General features: G+C 40.4%; 1 protein-coding gene and 1 long non-coding RNA gene across 2 annotated transcripts; one reads left to right on the top strand and one right to left on the bottom strand.

Annotated features, from left to right (window-relative positions):
• Positions 1 to 1,396: 1,396 nt before the first annotated feature.
• LOC145776321 (uncharacterized) lies at positions 1,397 to 3,628 on the top strand. The gene is made up of 4 exons (XR_014290202.1): positions 1,397 to 1,461; positions 2,031 to 2,218; positions 2,440 to 2,558; positions 3,533 to 3,628. It is a non-coding gene; the product is annotated as an uncharacterized LOC145776321 (long non-coding RNA).
• Positions 3,629 to 22,098: 18,470 nt separating this feature from the next.
• Positions 22,099 to 25,449, bottom strand: LOC145775668 (uncharacterized). Its single transcript, XM_082587002.1, has one exon. The coding sequence runs from the start codon at positions 25,369 to 25,371 to the stop codon at positions 24,349 to 24,351; it is 1,023 nt and encodes a 340-aa protein (XP_082443128.1). The 5' UTR covers positions 25,372 to 25,449; the 3' UTR covers positions 22,099 to 24,348.
• Between the last annotated feature and the right edge of the window lie 2,503 nt (positions 25,450 to 27,952).

Raw genomic sequence — 27,952 nt, 5'->3', positions numbered from 1 at the left:
GCTTGATACCGAACCAGTTTAAAGTTTCCATTCGCCCTACGCGTTTCTACAAAATAAACAATTACAACGTTGGCTACTTCATTTCAGCTTCACTGGATTTATTCTTTGAAAATATTAATAGCCAACAATAAAATGACTCTTTAACTAAATGACTCATGTGGTTTAGTGGAAAAACACAGTTTCTTTTGCATACCGTATTCTTGTACCAACAACGCCATGATAAAAATCGTTTGTTCATATTCAATTGCTTCAGATAATTTAGTGCAATAAATGTCTTGTGATTCAGAGAACACTTCCAGAAAGTTTAGGCTTTGGCGCCTCCAATACCCAACTAGCATAATCCGTTCTTTTTACATTGATTCAACGTCTGCAGACATTGGTAAGGTAACTAACAAGCGATAAACTTAAAAACGTGGTTGCTAATCCAAGTTGCCAGGTCTTCATTTTTTTCTTGTGTTCAACAAAAGCTTTTTTAATTTTCAAGTTTAACTATACTAAAATGTGTTGTAATATTTTTGAAAACATTTTTTCAGGACTAACCTCAAAATTTGCGTGCAGTTCAAGAAAATTTAAAACAACTTGTAAGCTTAATCGAATTCACTTGTTGATGTTTAGTAGCGCTCGACACAGCAGCATGATTGTGGTGATCATGTAATCATTGAGTTGCGGCTGCACTGCCGCCGCGCTGCTGACCTGTCTGCAGACGCTGAATCAATGTAAAAAAAAATCGATTGATGCAGTATCACTTGTTGATTTTGTTCTGAGAGCAGTCTCGCTCACTGTCTGATTTTGACCACGTGGGTGAGATTCTCGTGTCGCCAACAAAGGGGCGTCTTTACTTTAAATGTAGCAAAGCTTGCACAATAGGCCAGCTTCAGGAGCAGTCATGTTGCGTCGAAATCTCTCCTCAATTTCTTGAAGCGAGATTTCACAAAACGATCGCTACTTTTACTTTCAACGATCCGGCGAATCGTTTTTTCTCCTCTCGCGGTGCATAGAACAATACTGCAGGCACAATAATTGTTGTGAAAACTCCATTATGACGTCACTACTTAAACTTTGACTGGGCAATATGACGCGTTGAAGTGAAAGAGGCAACAAAGCTTTAGAATGCGGCGATGTGTTATATCAACGTGAGGAGATGCAAGTTAGCAGAAGAACTTGGTTTGTTTTGATGAAGGAAGACAAAGGCCATGACTTAATCCTTTGCTAAAGGGATTATGACGTCACTCGATTCACTTCGACTGTTCAAGCATGGCGGTTGTGCGCAATACACAATTACGTGGAAAGCCGAAAGCACAATGCTTATGTGAACAGCGCTAAGAGGAATTTTCGCTTCTTGCATCGAAAATATAAAAAATCGAATTCAATTGAGATAGGCCTATTACGGCCGAAAGAAGTTTTAGAAATGATCAAAATGAAACTATAGGAATGACTTACGACAATGTTTATGAAAACCTGGTAAGTGAATGTCTTTTATTCATTGAACCTGAAATAATTGTGTAAAGTCGTTTTTGTCACTAGGCTACGTTTACACAATTTAAAGAAAGTTATAAAACTCAATTTAGAGAAAGTTATAAAACTCAATGACCAATGGAAAACTTTCATATGAAATATTCTCGTGACAAATTTAGTGCCAGTGCTTCTAGATGAGTGCTAAGAAGATATCAGCAAAGTAGCAGAGCTTGTGATGTCCCACAACATGTGTAGGGTTCTGCTCAATCTTTGATTTTGCTGCTCCGGCAGTGTTTGCCTGACTGCTTGAATGTGTTTGTATTTTTATGTCGTGTGGATAGGTCTGTGATGGTTGTAGAGTATTTGCAAATGTAGCTTTCATTGCCGTCAACTGAATAATAATAATAATAACATGTTTTATTTTGCGCCCATTTCGACAACATAGCCTACAGTAGCCTACACTGCGACCTACATACGCAACAAAACAGACGACTGGAATCCCAAAATAAACTTTAAACGTTGGCTGTCATTTGTAACAGTCGAAAATTTCTGTAACAACGATTTACATTTTGCAGGTGGCAAATTTAAGTCAAGCTGTTGGCAAAAATGCAAGCGATTGTATCAGTGGACTTATTACCAACTATTATTATCGAACACAACACAGTTCAAGTCATGTCGAGAAAAAAGAAAGAAAAAAAAAACGTCGTGAAGTCTAAGCACTCGTTTGATTGTTTAAAAAAGAATCTGAAAGAGATTGTTCTTGGTGAGTACGGATAAATGTTTTTACTACGACTAAATGATTATGTCATAACTATGCCATTTTGTTCTTTTGATGTATGATGTAATTGTGAAGAGTATTGAGTAATGTATGAAAATGTTTTAGTGGTGTATTCGCATTGATGTGAACAACGAACATGGTGGTTAGTAGGCTATGTCGGCATTTATATACTGATTTAACACTTCTTTTTTTACTTTCATGATTAGACATGGTGATGGCGCACGACAAAGCTGCTGCCGTGCAGCAAATTGATGAAGAGTTTCAGAGTGATTTCGAAATTGGAAAGACAGGCAAGGTGGCTGAAAACGGCAAAAACTAACTTTTGGTGAGCTTGTTATATGTTTGAAAGACAACAGCGCATGTGTTGCTTTAGTTGTTGAATAACTACTGTACACGCAATTAGAATGTATTGGAACTTGATTATTGCTCTGCGTGGCGCAGAATCGAATGATAAGTTTTTTGTCACGCACGTTGGAGAGAGGGATATTACATTGATATTGCAGATTGTCAATTAACTTCGTAGTATCCTGAACGACAACTGATCAAAATCCTACACAGTGGCGTAGCCAGAAAAATGTTTTGGGGGGGGCCAAATATTTGATGAATTGAAGAGAACAACAAAGTGTTTGATTTAAAGCCATCGCCACTTGATGTGCAGTGGCGTATCCTGGTGGGTTGAAGCAATAAAACTGGTAGCGGGGTTAGAGCGTGCCGAAGGCACGCGTATTCTAAGGGGGTCCGGGGGCATGCTCCCCCGGAAAATTTTTGAAAAATTACACTCAAATAATGGATTATAGCGCTTTCTGAAAACACTTTTAGGGTAATATTTGTATGAAATTTATTAGCAGATAAACAGCTATTAACTTATTAAAGATAGCTCTTACACACGAGCTGGCAAAAACTGCGGCTAAATTAGAGAACACCAAAAACACAGCTAAACAAAAACTCAATAACTACACAAAAGCCCAACAGAGTAAGCCATTCTGAAATTGCTTCCACAAATTAGTTCAAAGAAATGTAAATCGCGTAAATTTTGGGCGATTTACGATTTGGAAAATTTATTGGTGTCTTTCTGTGTGTCTAAAACAAGTCCTTGGGGGTGTTAATAGCCAGATGTCTTGGAAAACAATATAAATTTCTACAAACGTTATTGCATTTTCAACAAAGGGCTCAACTTCGGAATCCAAAGTTTGAAAATTTGGGGGGGCATGACCCCTTTTGCCCCCCTGGCTACGCCTATGATTCCTACACTGTTGCCAAACAGCCCTCTTGAATTAAATATTTTTGTTTCATTGGCAGGAATTCACAATGATAAAGATACACAAGAAAAAGCTGCTGATGTGCAATGAATCTCCATCTATCAATACGATTTGATGTGGCTTGTTTCTAATAAATGTGAAAATATACGAAGCTCGGCTGTTACTTTGCTTTGACACAAAAGGAGAAGTGTTGCTTATAAATCCGTGTTGCTGCTGTTCTTTCGCCCAAGGATTAGCTAGGTTCAACAATAAACTTTTGGTGATGAGCGAGGTTTAAGTACAGAGACGTTTGGCAAATGTAGATGCCAATGCTGTTCAGATGTTTTATGCACCAGCTTGCTTCGCATGGCCAACCTTGGTCAAAGCGCGGGCATCACAATAGTCAATAGATCAGATAAAGCAGCATCATGGTGCATAAAAGTCAACCAGAATTTAGGCGCCAGATGAAGCAAAATGGTGCACAAGCCATCTTGCCAACGTTGGCCAGATACAGATGCCAACGTTGGCAAGATGAAGCAAAATGGTGCATAAAACATTTTGCCAACGTTGGCAAGATACAGAAGCCAACGTTGGCTAGATGCAGAAGTCGACGTTGGCTAGATGCAGACGCCAACGGTGGCAAGATGCATACGCCAACGCTGGCCAGATGCATCCAAATGGTGCATAAAACATTTTGCCAACGTTGGCAAGATGCAGAAGCCAATGTTGGCTAGATGCAGAAGCCAACGTTGGCAAGATGCAGAAGCCAGCGTTGGCAAGATGCAGACGCCAACGCTGGCCAGATGCATCCAAATGGTGCATAAAACATTTTGCCACCGTTGGCAAGATGCAGAAGCCAATGTTGGCAAGATGCAGAAACCAGCGTTGGCAAGATGCATAATCCAATGTTGGCAAGATGCAGAAGCCAACGGTGGCAAGATGCAGACGCCAACGCTGGCCAGATGCATCCAAATGGTGCATAAAACATCTTGCCAATGTTGGCGTCTGCATCTTGCCAATGTTGCGGCCAACTTCTTGTCAATGTTGCCCCAACAATCAATGTTTACTGGGTGTGTGCATACAGCTTTACATTAACATACAATACCATTTCTGACCTTGAAATCTGCAGAGACTATAGGGGAGAAAACTTAGGATGATGGCATTGCTATTGTTCATGACATTAAGAAATACCAACTTCATATAAGAAATACGTTACCAACTGGTCACAGCGGTAAACCATAATCTCTTCGTGGGAAAATTTTAACATAAAGTTCCGGAATCCGTTCGTCTGTATATAATGACCGAAGAAACACACACTTGAACTTCTTTTCAAACAGTGTATTTCTGTAAAATTAGCCCGCGGCTATCGAAATGGGGTGCAACGCGATACACCTCTAAAACTGTCACTACGATACAGATTACTTGGATAAAAGACGGAGAATTTGTCCAGCTAGCAAGCACCAAATAAACCAGTTAAATGTGCGACCGACTTCCAACAAACAACTTCGAGAATGAATCAGAAAATTTTGTGATAACTCAAAGGCACGCCAGCAGTAGCGCGACGCAACATTTCATGTCCAAACAGGTTTCAAACTGAAACAGGTTTAAACCGGTTTGACACAGGTCTTACGGACGATGGTGCAATTTTGGCTCATGTTTTAGGAATTTCCATGACGTAATATTCAGTAGACCCGAACGGTTTTTACATGACGTTTGACCAGGCGAACAACCGTCTGGAACATAGCGACCCCTAGTTATGACAGTCTGACATGGCATAACTAAAAAAGAATTGACGACAATTGTGAGCCAATGAATAAAAACACATGATACACAAATTGTTTGAATCACTCACGTTTAAGTTAATACGCAAATACAAAGGGCATGCAAAGAATGAACAGCAATAAGAACACGACGATACATGAAATTGGTACCATAGGCATTAGGTACACGCAAAAATGATGCTATATACAATGATTGCGATAATAACCGACTGTTCTGGGCTCAGACAAGTGTTGGCCACCGCAGACAAAACCAGGCTCAAACCCTAACACTTAGGTGTTCTTTACGGGGGCGAGGCACGAAATATCCCTCAACACATAGTCTACTTTCACTTTCCCCGTACTCTCATCATAGTTGCAGACGGCAACTTTAGCTCTACGAACCACAGGCTTCCCTTTCCTAATTTGTGGAACTACCTCATGCACCCTCCCAAGTTGATACTTCCCACGTTTACCAATGTCCTGGAGAGAACCTACCACTACAAGTTGACCAGGCTCCAAATTCTCGGCCATTTTTAGCCATTTTTTCCGGCCCTGAAGACCTGGCAAGTAAAAATCGATCCATTTACTCCAAAACTGCTGAGAAAGTGACAAATTGAACCGATAATCCCTTCTTAATTGGTCACGATCATGTGGTTGCCCAACAGCACAGTATGGGTCTAAGTATGGGGTTAAAAGTGAGGCAGGGGTGATGACAGTAAAATCCCTAGGGTCGTCACTCAAAGGTACCAAAGGGCGTTCGTTCACGATCCGAACGGCACTGCCTGTGTACGTAAGCAGTTCAATAAAATTGGGCTTACGAATTGAAGAGTCCAAAATGTGAAAAAATGCAATTTTAAATTGTTTAACCATTGCCTCCCAGGCGCCACCTTGCGCCGGAGCATACGGAGGTATAAATTCCCAGTTTATCTCTCTCTGTCTCAGGGCGTTGTGAAATTCAGCGGATTCTATCAACTCGGGTAACTTCTTTTGAAAGAAGCATTTAGTCACATCAGCCATGAGACCAAATCTACCAAGCCGAAATCTAGCCAAGACATCTACCAGAGGGTTTAACAAGTCAGGACCCGAAAACATTACATCATTAACACAAGTTCCTCGGAATTCAGACTTGCCATCGTAAACAATGCGCTTTTTAATTGTGACGTAACAAAGTACGGTAAATACCATTCAAATCCCTTGACATTTCCTGCTTCACCAGTACGCTCAATATAGCCATTTGATTTAAGATCTTTCATGGTGTCAGTAAGGAAATCACGAAGTTCAGGTTGTTTTAAAGCTTTCTTCCTTAAAGCAGCAACTCTATCTGACGCCAACACAAAATTGTTAGGTAGATCAATATCTTCCTTCAACGGAACAGGTATCTCAAATCGACCATCTTTCAACTCAATATTCGGTTCAACAAGTTCTCTAGCCAACTTATCATTGCGAGACAATTCACAGGTTTCATTTTGCAACGTCAAATCCTGAATGACTTTATTCAGGTCTGCTATTTCCATATCACGAGACTCAATTTTACGCTGAAAGCCAGAGATGACATCCGACTCTGAAGACGTCTGCACTCTGCACACTTTAGCAACGCTTTCCTCTAAGGGTGACTTACCACCACAAGCCAACCAACCGAGAGGAGTGAGTAAAGCATGCGGTTCACTACGATTTTCACCAACACGCTCTTTTTTTGCACACATCAAATAAGCGTTGTCGTTGCCAATCAGTACATCTACAGTACTACAATCATTCAAATGAAACATATTCACGTCATGAAAATGACGGAAACCATTTAAATCTTGTTTATGCGGTAAAGTTTTAACATCATCAGCCCAAGCTGGGTTAACCACCGAGGTTATATCACAAAACAGTTCATCTGTCTCTAACGACTGGATGTTGAGTTTAACAAGGTCAGCACAAGTAGCTTTCTGACCAGCCAGGGTATCCATTTTAAACGACGCTTTATTGTAAGGTTTAAGATCAAGTTCACACACCAAGTCACTCGAAACAAACGTCAACTGCGAACCAGGATCATGCTGACAATACACCAACTTCGATTTGCCAGTCATTGGATTCAAAACACGAGCAGCAGTAACGCGGTTAAAGGCTGCTTTAACATTTCCAATCTTAACATTACGCACAGGAACTCTGGCACGAGCATCATCTTTCCCAACAGAATCCAGAGAATCATGTGACGTCACATAAAAATCATGCAGAAGAAAATAGTGTTTCCTATCGTTGTTAGGCCCACACTTACGACAGTTATTTGCATGAACGCAATCCCTAACCATATGCTGGCGCAAACAATTCAAGCATTTGCCAGCTTTCACAATGACATCTCTCCGATCTTTAGGTGTCAAGCGCAAAAATTCTTTACAATTAGACAAAAAATGATATTCAACTTGACCACGTGACGAACAACAAATGCATGCCGGTAGGTTTTTACGTCTGGCTTCACCACCGCGCGGTGCGCCAACAGCAGTCGAGTACTGCGAACTCCCTGACATCACATCATCATGGGGTTTTACGGACGTCTGCCTAACCGGACATGAAGGCAATTTTCCTTTGCCAAACTTTTTAAAATGCTGCGACTCACCAGAATCGCCCATTAGCATAATGCTAAAATCAGTCGACTTACGCGTTTCCTCTCGTACAACAAAATCGAACAAACTCTGAAAAGTAGGCTCATTAGTGCCACCATACTGATCACCTAAAAAGTCAAGATAACGCTGCTTAGCGTCAAACGGGAGTCGCTTAGCCAAATCCAAAACAAAACGTCCTTCCAATTTGTCACGCTGACCATAAGCTTGCGCGTAAAGCAAACACTGCGATAATTCATCTTTAAACTCTTTCAGATCACTGGAAGAGGTCGAAGTCAATTTGCTACCATAGCGATACTTTCTAACTTCCGTTTCTGCAAAAAGACCTCCACGAACTCCAAAACGTTGGGACAAGCGAGCTAACGACATTTCTATCCTGTCTTCCTCTGACAAGCCAGGAGTGTCAGAAACCAAATTAGCAATCGTTTGCGCAGCTGTTCTAACACAAGCTGCTTGTAACAAAGTCAAACGAGTCCCCTTAAAGGGCGAAGCTGCCATTAAGGCCGTAACACGATTTTTAAAGAAGATAAATGGCATATTATTACCATCGTAACCAATCAAGGCCGCCTTATCGAAAAACGTCCTACTATTTTGGTATTCAAAAAAGCAATCCTGCTGTTGAGAACTCGATTTAGCGGAGAAGACAAGCTATATCCCTTAAGGGGTTGAGTGGGCTCAGTCACATGCACAGCCCGACCACGATCCTCACACACGTTAAAATCAGGAGACGCAATACGCCTCTCACAACCACCCAAATTACGTGTAGCTGGGCGATCAAAAACTAGCGGCGCAGAAAACTGTGAAGGGGGCAAAGCATTACTACTAATGGCGGCCCCGTGACCTGTACGCTCTGGGGGAGGAGTTCGGTTGTAATTCGCAGACCTTGGCTCTACAGCATTCGGAAGACCCTTAGCCGCGGCCCCGAGACCTCCTGAAACAGCTGGAAAACGTGTGGATTGCCCTGGTCCACTCACAGGTTGAACGGGCGTTTGGAAAAGGTTATGTAAATTAAACTGCGATTGATGTTCATTTCTGGAATGCCTAGAAGAGCCCTTCTTAGAGCTACGCCGAGAGCCCACCTCTGATCGATATTCAGCTAAAACTACCTCTTTACGTTGTTCAGCCCTCAACTGAGCGTCTTTGAGTGCGAACTCAGCAGCTCTCGCTTCGGCTCTCGCGGCGGCCTCAGCTGCTCTCGCTTCGGCCTCAGCTCTCGCGGCAGCCTCAGCTCGAATGGCCTCAGCAGCTCTCGCTTCGGCCTCAGCTCTCGCGGCAGCCTCAGCTCGAATGGCCTCAGCAGCTCTCGCTTCGGCCTCAGCTTTCGCGGCAGCCTCAGCTCGAATGGCCTCAGCTCTCGCGGCAGCCTCAGCAGCTCTCGCTTCGGCCTCAGCTTGTATCTGGAGCTCCTCTCGTCTTAGCTGCAGGTTAATTTGTGCCACTATCCGAGACGAAGTCATAGACATCCTAGTGCTTACATTTGAGGCGCTATCCTCAGGATGTATGTCAGCATCCAACATATCTGAGAACTCACTTTCTTTTTGTTCAAAGTTATTTTTTAACGAGTTAAATTCGGGGTCTACCCTATCACGAAGTTCTGCCAAGATCGCAGAGTTAAAGATTTTAGTCAAAAGAGCATGGAAATGCCGTAATTACTCTTCTAAAGTAGATAACTTAGATCTAAAAATTAACAGTTCCTGCTTATCACTCAAAGAACCTAGGGCTACAGAAAGTTTCCCAATTTGAGTCAAAATATCCCGTCTAAGATGCCGGGCCTCTCGAACTAACTTAGCCTCATCGTTAATAGGTCCCTCCCCAGAATGGCCTGCCCGACCGCAAAGAACATCATCAGGCTTAAACTCAGTCGAGTCTACGGCGGTCGAGTCCTTGTCGCCACCGAGTGTAGACATATTAAATGTTGGGGCTAAATTTAACAATTAAAAAAATAAGTTACATAAACACACAAAATTATTAGGCTACAGTAGTTATAAAAAACTTAACTGCAAAGACAGTAAAAATACAAAAAAGAATTTAAATGCACGATACCGTAGCTGTACGAGTATGAAGTCCTAAAGTCCACAAACTTGCTTGGATTCTTCCACTTGAATCTACAAGCACAGATGGATTGTCTTTAATCTTCTTTCTTGCCAATGAATGTCAAAGTTATTTTTCTTCAGTACCAAACTGAGAAGAAATGTCTTTACTTTTCTTTGCTTCTGTAAGAGTGTAGACTACCAACCAACAAATCTTCTTTTATTATTTCTTGTACTTCTAATTAGTTCTTCTGCACTAGCTGACAACAAACACGTCGTTTATTTTTATGCCTTCAAGTGCTTCTTGGCCCACCAGCTAACAAGAACTCGTCTTTTATTTTTTCTTGCTTTAATTTCTTCTTGACCTACCAACTGACAAGAACTTGTCTTTTATTTTTCTTGCTTTAATTTCTTCTTGACCTACCAACTGACAAGAACTCGTCTTTTATTTTTTATGGTCACAGCGCTAAACCATAATCTCTTCGTGGGAAAATTTTAACATAAAGTTCCCGAATCCGTTCGTCTGTATATAATGACCGAAGAAACACACACTTGAACTTCTTTTCAAACAGTGTATTTCTGTAAAATTAGCCCGCGGCTATCGAAATGGGGTGCAACGCGATACACCTCTAAAACTGTCACTACGATACAGATTACTTGGATAAAAGACGGAGAATTTGTCCAGCTAGCAAGCACCAAATAAACCAGTTAAATGTGCGACCGACTTCCAACAAACAACTTCGAGAATGAATCAGAAAATTTTGTGATAACTCAAAGGCACGCCAGCAGTAGCGCGACGCAACATTTCATGTCCAAACAGGTTTCAAACTGAAACAGGTTTAAACCGGTTTGACACAGGTCTTACGGACGATGGTGCAATTTTGGCTCATGTTTTAGGAATTTCCATGACGTAATATTCAGTAGACCCGAACGGTTTTTACATGACGTTTGACCAGGCGAACAACCGTCTGGAACACCAACTTCAAAATATAAAAAACATTTTATGCAAAATTGACCTTAACATGCAAATTTAAACATTTTATTGGCCCCCTGAACGCAAAAAAAAAAAAAATTTTGTTAGGCATATGCAGCTAATAAGGCCCACCCCCGGGATCTCCGTTGTTACAAATCTTTTAAACAAAAGTGAAATCTCTGGTTGCTGCTATGGTGAATTGAGACTGACTGGTAAAGTTTCACAGCCTAAAGTTTACAACTTTTTGAGTTACGAAAATTTGAAGTTTGGGGGGACTGAAATTGAGTGCTGGTTTTATTAATTTTCACATATTTTAGACTGCTCTGCAGTTAACAAACCGCTTTGACTTCTGTTTTGTTGCATTTTATGTGAAAGATATGTGCATGCTGATGCAGTAAAAACCAATAAATTTGAACTTTTTTTCTAATTAAAGCAAGACTGATAATGATGATCACGACTAGGCTAATGTTGGTAATAAGGCTCATTGGCACATGGGGTAGGAAAATTGTACCGTTGTGCACCCCTGGTTAAGAAAGTGAGGGTTAAAGACTTGAGCAACCCAAAAAAAATCTTGTTACACCATTAATCCAATTTGTTATTGCAATGGAAATATCATAATTTCAGTATCAAAATACTTTAGTATCCCTACCACATCTAAAAACACCATGTCGCTTTGAAAAAAATGGAGCATGGGGGTAGGAGGGAATAGTTGTCTGTGTATTTACTTATTAGTTCTGTCAGGGATATCTAGAGAAGGGGATATGAAGGCTCGCAGCGATTGCCTTATTCTCGTGACACTACCAGGGCGGTAGTTTGTAGTGCTTTAAACATGTGGTTCTTTTTAAAATCGTAGAAAGTTTTGTAGTGCAGCTGGTACAATGAGCTACAGTAATCAGTTAGCAAATGTTACGTAGATCATATTTAAAGAATATTTGTTTACAAAGACAGTTAAAAAGTTACCAGTAAGCTGTTTTTTTTAACAAAGCGTTTGCAGTAGGCTAGATGTAAAGCAAGTATATGGGTAGTTGAATTAACAAGCAACCATGAGCATGTTGTGAATATCCAGGCCTGATGCTAATAGCGCAATGCAAGTTATCATAACAATATTTATTAAACTACTATCGGTGCCAATTGTCATTTTACGATAAACACAGATTATTTACGATAAACAAAAGCCCTTCTATTGTCAGACGTAATAAAAGCCTTCGTATCCCCTTCTTTAGATATCCCTGAGTTCTGTGCCTGTGTTGCCGATTAGAAGTTGTTTGTGGTGTTGTTATTGTGAAAATCACTTTTGTAAATCACACCTTTTCTATCACTTTTGGTGCAAATTCAAACCGGGCCTTATTCACAACACATGCATCTAATAAGGCCCGCTTGAGATTTTTTTATTTTTTTAATATTTCACAACTCCTTTTACTTCTGTCAACACATGCATCTAATAAGGCCCGCTTGAGATTTTTTATTTTTTTAATATTTCACAACTCCTTTTACTTAGAAACTTGTTTCACAGATAGGTATGTTGCTTAGATAGACCCAAAGTATCCGTATTCCAAGTTTCGTTCAAAACTATGCAGTAGCCTATTTAGAAAAATATTGAGGTTTGAAAATTAGCGGGCCTTATTAGCTGCAGGTACCTTTGTTCTAAAAAAGGCCATAGCCTACCCGTGAGGGGGCCCAATCAATATACAAAAATAATATAAAAAACAATATTTTATGCAAAATCGACCTGAGCACGCAAATTTAAACATTTTGTCGGGGCCCCCCTAAACTCAAAAAATTAAAAATTCTGTAATTTTAAGAAAGAGCATAGACTAGTTTACCCATAAGGGGGAACTAATATAAAAACAATATTTTATGCAAAATCGTTGAAATCAATCTTTTTATCGCGTGAATTTAGACATTTTGTCGGGCCCCCTTGAACTCACCGGGCCCCGGTGCAATGCACCGGTTGTCCTCCCTCTTGTGGGCCCTGGACACCACAACTGAACTGGTAGGCTACCATAACTGCAAACAAAGCTTGGTGAACTGACACAAAAGATGCTACGACTTAATGACGGAAAAAATTATAATAGGCTACTGAAATTCAACGCTGGACGGGTCGTCAAAAACCAATGCAAAAACCCAGTGTGATTGAAATGCTCCAAGTGATGCACTTAATCACGACACACAAACGCACAGTGGCATGCAGCAGATTCACAACACTAAAGAGATGTAAAACTACGTGTGTATGCATCAAACTACCGATTGCAAGAATGCGCTCAAATTATTAGTTAGTGTTCCAAGTTCCTATGAAGCACACAAATGTTCGTCCCGTTAGCTCAGTGGTTCCGCGTCCGGCTCAAGATCACGCGGCGCTGGTTCGACTTTCGGGGTGTGCGCTTAAGCAACGCATTTCAGGACTGCTCTCCATTCAGCGGCACCTAATGGATGGAAGAATTCCCCGGCAACAATCGGAAAACTTCACTCTGTCAATCTCGGTAGGCTAACCGGCCCTGCGTCAAGAGCCTCAACAAGTATGCGAAACTACTAGGAATAACGTATCAAGGCTTTGTCAGTCCCAGGATAAAGTTTCAAAAACCAAACCAAATACCCAGCTAGCGTTTCAAATTCCTAATCATGACACACTTGACTTATAGCGAAACTAACAGGGACTGAACGCCTCTAGATTTTCACGACATCAATAACACAAAGGAACACAATAATGCCGCGAAGGAAAAGCCCACGATTAGATCAGTTTACATCACCGGGGGTGTCAAAGGCGAATACAACAGCGAGGGGTCTCTTTCAGAAAAAATAGCCTACACTTGATTTGGTGCATTCTGAGCATAGGCTCTGTAAAACTTGGCTTGTGGAGTGTCGCAAGAAATGTGTAATATTTTGAAGAGGACGATCAACAAACATAAGGGAAGGTGGGGTGAGTTGAGCAATGGGATAAGTTGAGCAACCCCTAGTTCCGGGAAAACGGAAAAGCTAAAACGAATTTTTCCGCCATCAAGTTATTTTACCCATAATGCCTTTTAAGCCACTATATCGATCTAAACAACTGGAAGCTTTGTTTTTGAGTTTAGGTGCTTAAGAGTAAATATTTGGCAGCGGCGGAAATTTTTGTGTATTGAATTATTAGTAGAGATAGATAAAATTCGTTTTGCAATTGAGGTAGACGTTACATCTGCCTCGGCTTGTAGCCAATAATGCAATATAGTTTTCTAGCAGTCTTTGAAAAAATTAACTTTTTTTAAAAATGGTGGAGATGGGGTAAGTTGAGCAATTGCTCTTAGGGTAAGTTGAGCAGTTGCTCAATTTACCCCAGTAAATAACATAAGACAGCTGATCAGGTCAAGCCAGCTAATTATCTTGTTTTTTCTTTCCTTTTCATGTTAAAGCTACAATTGAATGAATTGATGTACAGGTTACCTTTTCAAATATATTGCTTGGTCAGTTAAATACAATGCCACGTATATACCAAAGAAAAACAAACAGGGAAACATTCAAGATGCTGTGCTGAGGAGTGCAGCAGATAATTAATGTTATAAATGGAAAATCCGTAAACGCTGCTTTTATTGATCATGGTATTAAACGAATGACGCTGACTCGTTACATGAATCGAGTGAAGAATGCTGTCGCTGCCGATAATGTGACTTCAGTCAGTAGAGCTATGCAGAGCTAGCGGTATGGTTTTGCTAACCATACCACCCCACACATCGCATCAACTACAGCCTCTAGACAAGGCTGTGTACGGACCGTTTAAGTCGTAGGCCTACTACAGCATTACGTGATTGGTCTGCAAGAGATTTTCCCCAAAATCCTCACAATAGCCTAACATTTAAATAGTTTATATGGTGATATATTGAAAACTGGGACAACCACCTCCTCCCTACAATAGACACGAAGACCAAAAACATATTCTGAGTGGTAAATCAATGGCTCAGTTGCAATAAAAACATGTATTAATACTAACTCTGCAACTTAAGAAATTGAAGTTGTCTTGATTTCTTATTAATGTAAGCAATCAACGCCTTAATTCATTGTTGCTCAACTTACCCTATGCTGTTGCTCAACTTACCCCAATAAAAAAAGGGTGGGGTAAGTTGAGCAACTTTTACAAAACTACTCAGATCAGATGAAATATAAGAGACAAGAAAAATATCTTTGCTTTGAAGCAGGGCCAATGAGCATACCTTTAACATCCATGACAAAAATATTCTCTGACGCCTGACACATTTTCAAGAAACGCGTGTTTATAAAAACCTGCTCAACTTACCCCACCTTCCCCTATGTGAATAACACGTTCTAAATCAGTGCTTCCCAACCGGTGGGTCGCGAAGCTATTTCAGGTGGGTCGCGAAGCATTTCTAATCGTCACTGAATGTTAAAGTTTTCTAAAAAATACCAACATTAGCCTACTATTGTTCCAGACAATTGTTCACCTAATCAAACGTCATATAAAAACCGTTCAGGTCTACTGAATCTTAGCGTATTACGTCATGGAATTTTTCCTAAAAATGAGCCAAAATTGCACCATCGTTCAGACTTGTGTCAAACCTGTTTAAACATGAAACATTAGATCACCAGCTTTGAACACCTGTTTGAATTGCGTGACAATGTCTTTCACTATTGCGTCACAGTACTGCGTACGTGAGTTTGAGATATTGCTATCTATTCTGGTCATTCGTGAAATGGTTGCTTGAGAATTAGTCGCACATTTAACTGTTTGCTTAGTGCTTGCTAGCTGGACAAAAATTCCGTCTTTATCTAAGTAGTTTGTATTGTAGTGACAGTTTTTAGAGGCGTACGGTGTTGCGTCCCATTTTCGATAGCCGCGGGCTAATTTTACAGGAATACACTTTTTGAAAAGACGTTTCAAAAGAGTGTTTGTTTTTCGGTCATTACATACAGACGAACGGATTCGGGAATCTTATGTTACAATTTTCCCACGAAGAGATTATGGTTTACCGCTGTGACTATAAAAAATAAAGACGTGACTTGTTAGCTGGTAGGCCAAGAAGCACTAGAAGCACATAAAGAATAAAAGACGTTACTCTGTCTAGTGTTTGGTGCAGAAGCAAAAGAAAATTAAAGACATTTCTTCTCAGTTGGTACTGAAGAACTTCAAGCTAAAAATTAAAGGCGTTTCTTTGTTGGTTCTGAAGGAAAACAACATTGACATTCATTGGCAAGAAAAAAGATTAAAGACAATCGATCTGTGCTTGAAGATTCAAGTGGAAGTATCCAAGCAAGTTTTGTGGAACTTTAGGACTTCATATACAGTATATACCCCAACAACTACGGTATTGTGCATTTAAATTCTTTAATAACTATATTTGATTTAATTTGCTCTGCTTTGCTTTTTTGCTTAGCATTGAGCACTTTTTTGTAGTATTGATAGTTTTCATTGTTTTAAATTCTTTTTGTATTTTTTACGGTCATTGCAGTTAAGTTTTTTATAACTACTGTAATAATTTTGTGTGTTTGTGTAACTTAATTTTTTTAATTGTTAATTTAGCCCCAACATTTAATATATCTACACTCGGTGGCGACAAGGACTCGACCGCCGTAGACTCGACTGAGTTTAAGCCTGATGATGTTCTTTGCGGTCGGGCAGGCCATTCTGGGGAGGGACCCGGTAACGATGAGGCTAAGTCAGTTCGAGATGCCCGGCATCTTAGACGGGATATTTTGACTCAAATTGGGGAACTTTCTGTAGCCCTAGGTTCTTTGAGTGATAAGCAGGAACTGTTAATTTTTCGATCTCACTTATCTACTTTGGAAAAGGATTTACGGCATTTCCATGCTCTTTTAAGTAAAATTTTTAACTCTGCAATTTTGGCAGAACTTCGTGATAGGGTAGATCCCGAATTTAACTCGTTGAAAAATAACTTCGAACAAAAAGTAAGTGAGTTCACAGATATGTTGGATGCTGACATACATCCTGAGGATAGCGCCTCAAATGTAAGCACTAGGATGTCTAAGAGTTCGTCTCGGATAGTTGCACAAATTAACCTACAGCTAAGACGAGAGGAGCTCCAGATCCAAGCTGAGGCCGAAGCAAGGGCTGCTGAGGCCATGGCGAGAGCTGAGGCCATACGAGCTGAGGCTGCCGTCAGAGCTGAGGCCGCACGAGCAGAGGCTGCCGCGAGAGCTGAGGCCGACGCGAGAGCTGCTGAGGCCGTACGAGCAGAGGCTGCCGCGAGAGCTGAGGCCGAAGCGAGAGCTGCTGAGGCTGCCGCGAGAGCCGAAGCGAGAGCTGCTGAGTTCGCACTCAAAGACGCTCAGTTGAGGGCTGAACAACGTAGAGGTAATTTTAGCTGAATATCGATCAGAGGTGGGCTCCCGGCGTAGCTCTAAGAAGGGATCTTCTAGGCATTCCAGAAGTGAACATCAATCGCAGTTTAATTTACATAACCTTTCCAGACGCCTGTTCAATCCGTGGGTGGACCAGGGCAATCCACACGTTTTCCAGCTGTTTCAGGAGGTCTCGGGGCCACGGCTAAGGGTCTTTCGAAGGCTGTAGAGCCAAGGCCTGCGAATTATAACCGAACTCTTCCCCCAGAGCGTACAGGTCACGGGGCCGCTGATAGCAGTAATGCTTTGCCCCCTTCACAGTTTTCTGCGCCGCTAGTTTTTGATCGCCCAGCTACACGTAATTTGGGTGGTTGTGAGAGGCGTATCGCGTCTCCTGATTTTAACGTTTGTGAGGATCGTGATCGGGCTGTGCATGTGACTGAGCCCCCTCAACCCCTTAAGGGATATAGCTTGTCTTCTCCCGCTAAATCGAGTTCTCAACAACAGGATAGCTTTTTTGAATACCAAAATAGTAGGACGTTTTTCGATAAAGCGGCCTTGATTGGTTACGATGGTAATAATATGCCATTTATCTTCTTTAAAAATCGTGTTACGGCCTCAGTGGCAGCTTCGACCTTTAAAGGAACTCGTTTGACTTTGGTACAAGCAGCTTGTGTTAGAACAGCTGCGCAAACGATTGCTAATTTGGTTTCCGACACTCCTGGCTTGTCAGAGGAAGACAGGATAGAAATGTCATTAGCTCGCTTGTCTCAACGTTTTGGAGTTCGTGGAGGTCTTTTCGCCGAACCGGAAATTAGGAAGTACCGCTATGGTAGCAAATTGACTTCGATCTTTTCCAGTGATTTGAAAGAGTTTAAAGATGAATTGTCGCAGTGTCTGCTTTACGCGCAAGCTTATGGTCAGCGTGACAAATTGGAAGGACGTTTTGTTTTGGATTTGGCTAAGCGACTCCCGTTTGACGCTAAGCAGCGTTATCTTGACTTTTTAGGTGATCAGTATGGTGGCACTAATGAGCCTACTTTTCAGAGTTTGTTTGACTTTGTAGTACGGGAGGAAACGCGCAAGTCGACTGATTTTAGCATTATGCTAATGGGCGATTCTGGTGAGTCGCAGCATTTTAAAAAGTTTGGCAAAAGAAAATTGCCTTCATGTCCGGTTAGGCAGACGTCGGTAAAACCCCATGATGATGTGATGTCAGGGAGTTCGCAGTACTCGACTGCTGTTGGCGCACCGCGCGGTGGTGTGGCAAGACGTAGAGACATGCCGGCATGCATTTGTTGTTCGTCACGTGGTCAAGTTGAATATCATTTTTTGTCTAATTGTAAAGAATTTTTGAGCTTGACACCTAAAGATCGGAGAGATGTCATTGTGAAAGCTGGCAAATGCTTGAATTGTTTGCGCCAGCATATGGTTAGGGATTGCGTTCATGCAAACAACTGTCGTAAGTGTGGCCCTAACAACGATAGGAAACACTATTTTCTTCTGCATGATTTTTATGTGACGTCACGTGATTCTCTGGATTCGATTGGCAAAGGTGATGCTGGTGCCAGAGTTCCTGTGCGTAATGTTAAGATTGGAAATGTTAAAGCAGCCTTTAATCGCGGTACTGCTGCTCGTGTTTTGAATCCAATGGCTGGTAAATCGAAGTTGGTGTATTGTCAGCATGATCCTGGTTCGCAGTTGACATTTGTTTCGAGTGATTTGGTGTGCGAACTTGGCGTTAAACCGTATGATAAAGCGTCGTTTAAAATGGATACTCTGGCTGGTCAGAAACCTACTTGTGCTAACCTTGTTAAACTCAACATCCAGTCGTTAGAGACGAATGAACTGTTTTGTGATATAACCTCGGTGGTTAACCCAGCTTGGGCTGACGATGTTAAAACTTTACCGCATAAACAGGATTTAAGTGGTTTCCGTCATTTTCATGACGTGAATATGTTTCATTTGAATGATTGTAGTACTGTAGATGTACTGATTGGCAACGACAACGCTTATTTGATGTGGGCAAAAGAAGAACGTGTTGGTGAAAATCGTAGTGAACCGCATGCTTTACTCACTCCTCTCGGTTGGTTGGCTTGTGGTGGTAAGTCACCGTTAGTTGAAAGCGTTGCTAAAGTGTGCAGAGTGCAGACGTCTTCAGAGTCGGATGTCATCTCTGGCTTTCAGCGTAAAATTGAGTCTCGTGATATGGAAATAGCAGACCTGAATAAAGTCATTCAGGATTTGACTTTGCAAAATGAAACCTGTGAATTGTCTCGCAATGATATTTTGGCTAGAGAACTTGTCGAACCGAATATTGAGTTGAAAGATGGTCGATTGAGATACCTGTTCCGTTGAAGGAAGATATTGATCTACCTAACAATTTTGTGTTGGCGTCAGATAGAGCTGCTGCTTTAAGGAAGAAGGCTTTAAAACAACCTGAACTTTGTGATTTCCTTACTGACACCATGAAGGATCTTAAATCTAATGGCTATATTGAGCGTGCTGGTGAAGCAGGAAATGTAAAGGGATTTGAATGGTATTTACCATACTTTGTTACGTCACAACTAAAAAAGCGTATTGTTTACGATGGCAAGTCTGAATTTCGAGGAACTTGTGTTAATGATGTAATGTTTTCGGGTCCTGACTTGTTAAACCCTCTGGTAGATGTCTTGGCTAGATTTCGGCTTGGTAGATTTGGTCTCATGGCTGATGTGACTAAATGCTTCTTTCAAATAAAGTTACCCGAGTTGATAAAATCAACTGAATTTCACAACGCCCTGAGACAGAAGGATATAAACAGGGAATTTATACCTCCGTATGCTCCAGCGCAAGGTGGCGCTTGGGAAGCAATGGTAAAACAATTTAAAATTGCACTTTTTCACATTCTGGACTCTTCAATACGCAAGCCCAATTTCATTGAACTGCTTACGTACACAAGCAGTGCTGTTCGAATCGTGAACGAACGCCCTTTGGTACCTTTGAGTGACGACCCTAGGGATTTTACTGTCATCACCCCTGTCTCACTTTTGACCCCATACTTAGACCCATACTGTGCTGTTGGGCAACCACATGATTGTGACCAACTAAGAAGGGATTATCGGTTCAATTTGTCACTTTCTCAGCAGTTTTGGAGTAAATGGATCGATTTTTACTTGCCAGGTCTTCAGGGCCGGAAAAAATGGCCGAGAATTTGGAGCCTGGTCAACTTGTAGTGGTGAGTTCTCTCCAAGACATTGGTAAACGTGGGAAGTATCAACTTGGGAGGGTGCATGAGGTAGTTCCACAAATTAGGAAAGGGAAGCTTGTGGTTCGTAGAGCCAAAGTTGCCGTCTGCAACTATGATGAGAGTACGGGGAAAGTGAAAGTAGACTACGTGTTGAGAGATATTTCGTGCCTCGCCCCCGTAAAGAACACCTAAGTGTTAGGGTTTGAGCCTGGTTTTGTCTGCGGTGGCCGACACTTGTCTGAGCCCGGAACACTCGGTTATTATCGCAACAATTGTACATAGCGTCATTTTAGCGTGTACTTATGGTACCAATTTCATGTATCGTCGTGTATTATTCGTATTGCTGTTCATTCTTTGCATGCCCTTTGTATTTGCGTATTAACTTAAACGTGAGTGATTCAAACAATTTGTGTATCATGTGTTTTTATTCATTCGCTCACAATTGTCGTCAATTCTTTTTTAGTTATGCCATCTCAGACTGTCATAACTAGGGGTCGCCTATGTTCCAGACAATTGTTCACCTAATCAAACGTCATATAAAAACCGTTCAGGTCTACTGAATCTTAGCGTATTACGTCATGGAATTTTTCCTAAAAATGAGCCAAAATTGCACCATCGTTCAGACTTGTGTCAAACCTGTTTAAACATGAAACATTAGATCACCAGCTTTGAACACCTGTTTGAATTGCGTGACAATGTCTTTCACTATTGCGTCACAGTACTGCGTACGTGAGTTTGAGATATTGCTATCTATTCTGGTCATTCGTGAAATGGTTGCTTGAGAATTAGTCGCACATTTAACTGTTTGCTTAGTGCTTGCTAGCTGGACAAAAATTCCGTCTTTATCTAAGTAGTTTGTATTGTAGTGACAGTTTTTAGAGGCGTTCGGTGTTGCGTCCCATTTTCGATAGCCGCGGGCTAATTTTACAGGAATACACTTTTTGAAAAGACGTTTCAAAAGAGTGTTTGTTTTTCGGTCATTACATACAGACGAACGGATTCGGGAATCTTACGTTACAATTTTCCCACGAAGAGATTATGGTTTACCGCTGTGACCAACTATGAATCTCACAAGCCGCATTTTGGTCGTGAACAGTAGCCTACTCTTATCTTCATTTCATTTGTCGACTTTCCATTTTCATGAATTGTGCAGTACGTGCACTCTGTTTTTTATTAGATCGGAAAATTATTGCATTTTCATTACCGGTACCTAACAATTATATGTGTTGTGTCGCATTAATTATTTCAGTACGTACGCCAATAGTACAGATGCCATAATAAAGACGTCATATCTCATTGTGGGTCGCACAATAAAACTTGCACTAAAAGTGGGTCGCAAACTGAAAAAGGTTGGGAAGCACTGTTCTAAATGACAAAACACTTGCTTTTTTCATTACCTGCTCGACAAAAATTTCTTCCGTGCCCTATGTCACTTTACATTTTGAATGTAGAATTGCAGATAGGCTACGTTGCTTATTCCACGACATATTAAATTCAAGCAGTTTTTTCCAAGGATGAGAAGTAGGCCTAGACGGTAGACCCATCCTAAAAAGTATCAGTTTTTCTACTGTCTCCCTATTTGCGTTCTTCTGTAACTAAGACTACCCATAATACGTATCAGCGAAAATGTAAACTACTAATTGGTTTATTGCGTAACATATAACAATGCATAATTTCACAACGTTTGTTTTTTTATCTTTCTTTTGTTTGTTTGTTTATCTTTATCCTGCATTGCGGGAAAGCGGACTTGAGTGCTATGCATCGGTGTACGCCTTCCGACATACACCTGACCCACGCTGCAGCCGACGGCAATGTCTGTTTTCCGGTTGTCTACTTTACTTATGACTTAAATTTGGTACTACCCATTACTCGAAATCGATCACTAGGTAGAGGCAATTATCGTTAAGTTTCTTGCCCAGAGAAACAACAGCAAGTGCGGGTGGCTGGAGTCGAACATGCAGGCTCTCGACTGCGAGCCCAACGCGCTAACCACTCGGCCACGGCTGCCAACGTAAAGGCGGATTTACACTGGCGTCGCTATTGCGCTGTAAACTGCTTTTGAAGTTATCACGACGCCAGACACTCATCGAGTTTTCACTCGCCGTTCTGCTCGTGTGCTGTTTTAAAACAGTATTAGCAGTTCTACAAAACTCGTGGCTCTACGACGTCACAATCGAGTGTCTCTCAGGGGCGCCGGAAGCGGGGAGCAGGCCCTTGCCCTAAATTTTCTGTGGATGGGGGGGCAATGGTGCCCTTTCAAAGTCATGTAAGCTACTGCACAATTTGCAATACGATATAACAATTTCAGCTATTCGCTTTTAGCACAATTATAATCTTTCATTTCTGCCTCAAAATAATATTCACGACACAAAATACTGTATCACAGTAGGTTAGCCTACATGATTAGGCTATAACATAGCAAGATGCTCTTCCGTGCCATTGTTTTTTGTATACCGGACAGTTGTTTTGTAGCCTATCATTACTCGATGATGAGCACTATCGCTATATCTTATCTTAAAACTTTAAAAAAAAATTGGCCTTTCAGTAACAAAAGTGCCCTTTTAATCCTGCCCCCAGTCAAAAATCGTTCCGGCGCCCCTGGTGTCTCTGTAGTTGTAACCTTGTGCAAAATATTTCCTAGCACGCAGAGTTTCCAAATATCATTTACACGTATAACAGTCGGCAATTCTGTGAAGAGAGAACATAAAATACATTTTGGACAGAAGAAACGCTAAAATATTTCAGAAACTTTTTGTGAAAACTTTCATGGGAGTACTGCTGCACAGCAGCACACACTAGCGAGCCGCACTTGCATCACTGAATCTAATAACAAAAACGTCCAGGTCTGTTTTCTCTGTCATTTCCTTTACAAACCCCAACAGAACCAAGTTTGCCTGTCTCGTCTGGAACATAGACCTGCGTGTTGGCTTGTCTATCCAAGATAAGCCACAGTAGCGGCAAGTTTATATACATTCGGGAATGCCAGTCGTTGATTGTACAGTTCTTTCAGTACTATATTGGAATCCTGGTGTTCTGCAACTGGAAACTGGTGCACTCTGGATCTAACCAGCAATTAATCTCGAGTCTATCTGTTTAACACAACATTAGACCACACCATTAAAAATGTTCACAATTAAACAACACAAGAAAATCGGGTATAAAACTGAAAGTCAGCGAACAGAGCTAATAAACATCATTTTTCCTGGGGGGGGGGGCAACATTATTACAGGGGGGGCTTCGCCTCCGTAGTTACGGGCCTGATTCAGCGGCTCGCATTTCTAAATGCTTGTGTTTTTGAAAGATGCGTAACAACAAATTTCACCTACAACGTATTTTCTACAACTAGGCTACATTGAAATGGCAGTATAAACGAACGATATCATTTGTTTTCAAGGTCATTTTGACGTCACAATAAAATACTTTCCGTGTCAGTTTAGGACAAAAGTAGAGGCAGCGCGCTACTTTTAAAGTAACGGATGTCCACCTCTGACTACAAGTATGTGAAACTGCCAGGACTTAACTCTCAAAAGAAGCTTTTTCAGTCCAAGGATAAATGCCCCGGGACCACTATAAACGACAGATACAGTACCGTGATTAATGACAAGAGCATGCTTTACAACAGTTGGCCAACGTTTTGAAATTTATATCTATAATAATATACTTCCAAGTCATTGAAATTGTCTCCAAGATCATTAGCCTACTATTGATTCCATGTCCCAACATTTGTCAGCTTGTATTGAAAAGTTATGGTAGATAAGTACTTGGAATAAACATCCAGTTAAAACAAACAAAAACAACTGCACATAATTTAGCATTCTTTCAATTGTTACTAATGTAAAACAGGAAAAAAGTGCTGCTGAAATTAAATTTACTTTAATAACACTCTGGTAATATGGTATGTAGATTACAGTTGCTTGGTTATGACATAATTGCATGATGCGACATAATTTTGAACTAACATACAAACAGCCACGTCACAATGATTGTATATTTCTATTTATTCCTCAAGATGCTTTTTCAAATGGTTAATCAAATCTAATCTAGTCTCAAATGATGCATGGCAAACTTTGCATGCACCCGGGTTTGTGACTGTGTGTTTCAGAGCATGCTTGTTTAAGTGGCTACTGCTTGAAAAACTTTTATCACAACTGATGCAGTGAAATGGACGCTCGCCAGTGTGAATTCTTTTGTGAACCAACAAGTTAGCATTATTTGTAAAAGCTTTTTCGCAGTAAGGACATTTATATCGTCTCTCTTCATTGTGGCTTTTAGCATGCCGTTTCAAGTTATTCATGCTTGAAAAAGATTTATCACAGTCCAAGCACTCATATGGACGTTCTCCAGAGTGAAGCGTGAGATGGTCTGTCAAAGCCCCTTTTTGCACAAATGATTTTCCACAAAAGAGGCAAACATAAGGTCTTTCACCTGTATGACAACGCATGTGAGTCTTTAATGAACTTTTTTGTGTGAATGACTTTTGACAAACATTACATTTATGAGGTTTTTCTCCAATGTGAATTTTTTCATGAATTTTTAAATTGCCAGTACTAGCAAATGACTTGCCACACTTTGAACATTGGAAAGGATGACGTGGAGTGTGTGTTAACAAGTGATTTTTCAATGTACTCTCATGAGCAAACGACTTTTCACAGAATGTACATTCAAAACGCTGTTTCTCTATGTGTGTTTTTCCATGAGAAATTAATGTTTCAATATCTGAAAATGTTTTTCCACATTCCACACAAACAAACTTTTCACGTTCAATTGAAATTACTTCACTTTGTGCTGTCAATATTGTATTATTTTCATGTTCTTGCAAGAAGGTGTTCTCTACAACATGCTCCACTGTTTCAGCAATAATATGACTTTCTGATGGTGCAACATCTAAGTCGTTGGAATCTATTTTACTTGACAAACTTGTTAAACCATCATCACATTCATCTGAGCTGTCAAGGTTGCTAATACTTGCTTTCAAGTCTTCTGTAATTTTACTCTTGATAGTACATTTTACTTCCATCATACACAATTTTTGGTTAAAACAAATTACTAAATAGTTCCAGCAAACATAAGTAAATATAGCAACAGTTTATAGAATGTACCTAACTTTATCTGGGTAATATGATCAAAAAGTAGTATCATAAAAATATATATACAAATTATAAATCTAAAGAAATCGGAGCAATAACATATGGATTGGGCTGTGTAGCCTTGCTGCATGTACCTTTCCATTTAATCAAACAGTTGCTACTCACCTAAAAACCTTAACAGCCTATTTCACCCTTGTTGAGATTCTCAAAAGGCTCTTACAGTCAAATCTCGTTGTAAACTGTATTATGTTACCTCACTACTATACCACTTTTGATTGTCCGGAAAAAATTCTACAGATAATAAATCTACTATGGTACCTTTAATCTTGCTATTATGTCACATAAAATTGACTGGACAATTTCAAGAAGCGACACGGCATCACGCTTATGACAGTGTAGAGCAAAGCTGGAGATTTGCAATCCCTTCTTGAATGGCAACAACAGGTTAACCAGCCCTTACTCGGGAAGTTCTCCTCAGACGACGCCTTAAACCTGGACTCTTCTGGCAGTTGCTTCCAAACAAGACCACGAGTTTCAGTTAAGAACGGTGCACTAAAGAAAAGATAAGCAAACAAACGATCACTCTTATAATCCAGGCAAACGTGAGCGGGAGCAAAAAATTCCCTCTTTTGGCAATCGGCAATTTCAAGGGATCCCGTGCCTTCAAGAACAAGGAGTTGCCGTCAGCACAAGGCAAACTCATACACAGGGATGATGGAGAAGAAGTGTTGCATGCGAGGGACAGACAACTCCGGTATGGCCCGTTTCGGCTAGTTTTGAATTGTATTTTATTCCACAATATCGTTTCTTTTGCATTCCGACAAAGAAAAATAAATTGAAATGAAATTTAGCGCAAAATGTTTGCTCACATAAAATCGACATGTATCCTACGTCACCGTCTGTATGCAAACTTACAATGTATTAGAATCCTCAACTATTACAAAATTACCTGATTTGTTGCCGCACAAGTGTGGATGCAAGCCTTGCATTTCTCATCACGTCGAGAACAACGCCAGTATTTCTTAAGCCTGTCTGCACTATATTGAGCTAGTTGAAACATGTAGCCATATGTAGAAAAACCTCACCTTTGCGTTGCGTACTAATCGATAACGCCGAAACCCAGGTTTATTCTAAACTGCCACTTAGGTTTTAACTCCATCTTTTATGTCAAACGCTATTTGGCAACTGTCTTTTTTTCGTTGACACGTTTTCGCTGAGACTTTATCTCACTAACCTCTATTGTTAATCATGAAAAATGTTGTTTTGATGTAAAACACTTATTTTGAACAAACCCAGACAACAAAACCCGTCATTTTTACATTGATTCAACGTCTGCAGATGTTGAATCAATGTAAAAATGACGGATTTTACTGTCTGGGAAGGCATTCAAAGGTAAACACTGGATAAAATGCAAGGATGCAAAAGAAATTGTGGATTAAATAAAATACAAAATTCTCTAAATAAACAGAAGAATCAGACATACATCTCTCTGTTATCATTTTTAATGTAAAAATTCCTTTTGTGGTCCCTTTGTCTGAAACAAATCCAAACTGTGCTGTTAAAATTTCCGATTTTAGTTTTGGTCTCAATCTCATCATCATGATTCGGAGTAAGATCTTTGTTAGATGATTCACAAGGCTAATTGTTCTGTGGAGTGAGCATTCTGTTGCTCTGGTTTTCTTTGGTAAAGTTATGAATATGGAATGTACCATATCACTAGGGATGTTTCCGGTGTCATAAATATGATTTAAGATCTCAGTGGTTAGGTCTAAACCCCACTCATGTAAAGCTTCGATAATTTCAATTATGTACAAAAGAAACGATATTGTGGAATAAAATACAAAATTCTCTAAATAAACAGAAGGCGTCGTTGGATTTAGAATTTTGTAATAGTTGAGAATTCTAATATATTCTAAGTTTGCATGCAGACGGCGACGCAGGATACATGTCAATTTTATCTGAGCCAACATTAATAGTTCAAAAATAAATTTAATTCGCTTTTTACTTTTAAGATCTCAGTGGTTAGGTCTAAACCCCACTCATCTAAAGCTTCGATAATTTCAACAAATACAACATTCTCTAAATATTCAGAAGGTGTCGTTGGATTTGGAATTTTGTAATAGTTGAGGATTCTAATATATTCTAAGTTTGCATACAGACGGTGACGTAGGATACATGTCGATTTTATGTGAGCAAACATTTTAATTTAATAATAATAGTTCAAACATTTTGCGCTAAATTTCATTTCAATTTATTTTTCTTTGTTGGAATGCAAAAGAAACGATATTATGGAATAAAATACAATTCAAAACTGTAGCCGAATAGGGAACTAGCCGAATTGGACTAGCCGAATCGGACTAGCCGAATAGTACAGACCCAGACAACTCGGCCAGCAGGGATGCAGAGTGCTGCTCTGGAGTCTGTCCAGATAACTTCCCTGGCCACCTTTTCGAGCTCAAGCTGGACAACATCCAACTGTTCTTCTTTCTGTTCATGACACTCTTGCTACTATGC

This window comes from Aplidium turbinatum, chromosome 8, assembly GCF_918807975.1.
Source record: "Aplidium turbinatum chromosome 8, kaAplTurb1.1, whole genome shotgun sequence".
Lineage (NCBI taxonomy): Eukaryota > Metazoa > Chordata > Ascidiacea > Aplousobranchia > Polyclinidae > Aplidium > Aplidium turbinatum.
The sequence above is the reverse complement of the archived record's forward strand: the minus strand, read 5'-3'. Positions and strand labels throughout refer to the sequence as shown.

Excerpts from the sequence above, each read along its gene's own strand:
- LOC145775668 (XM_082587002.1), bottom strand. The coding sequence starts at position 25,371 with ATGATGGAAGTAAAATGTACTATCAAGAGTAAAATTACAGAAGACTTG.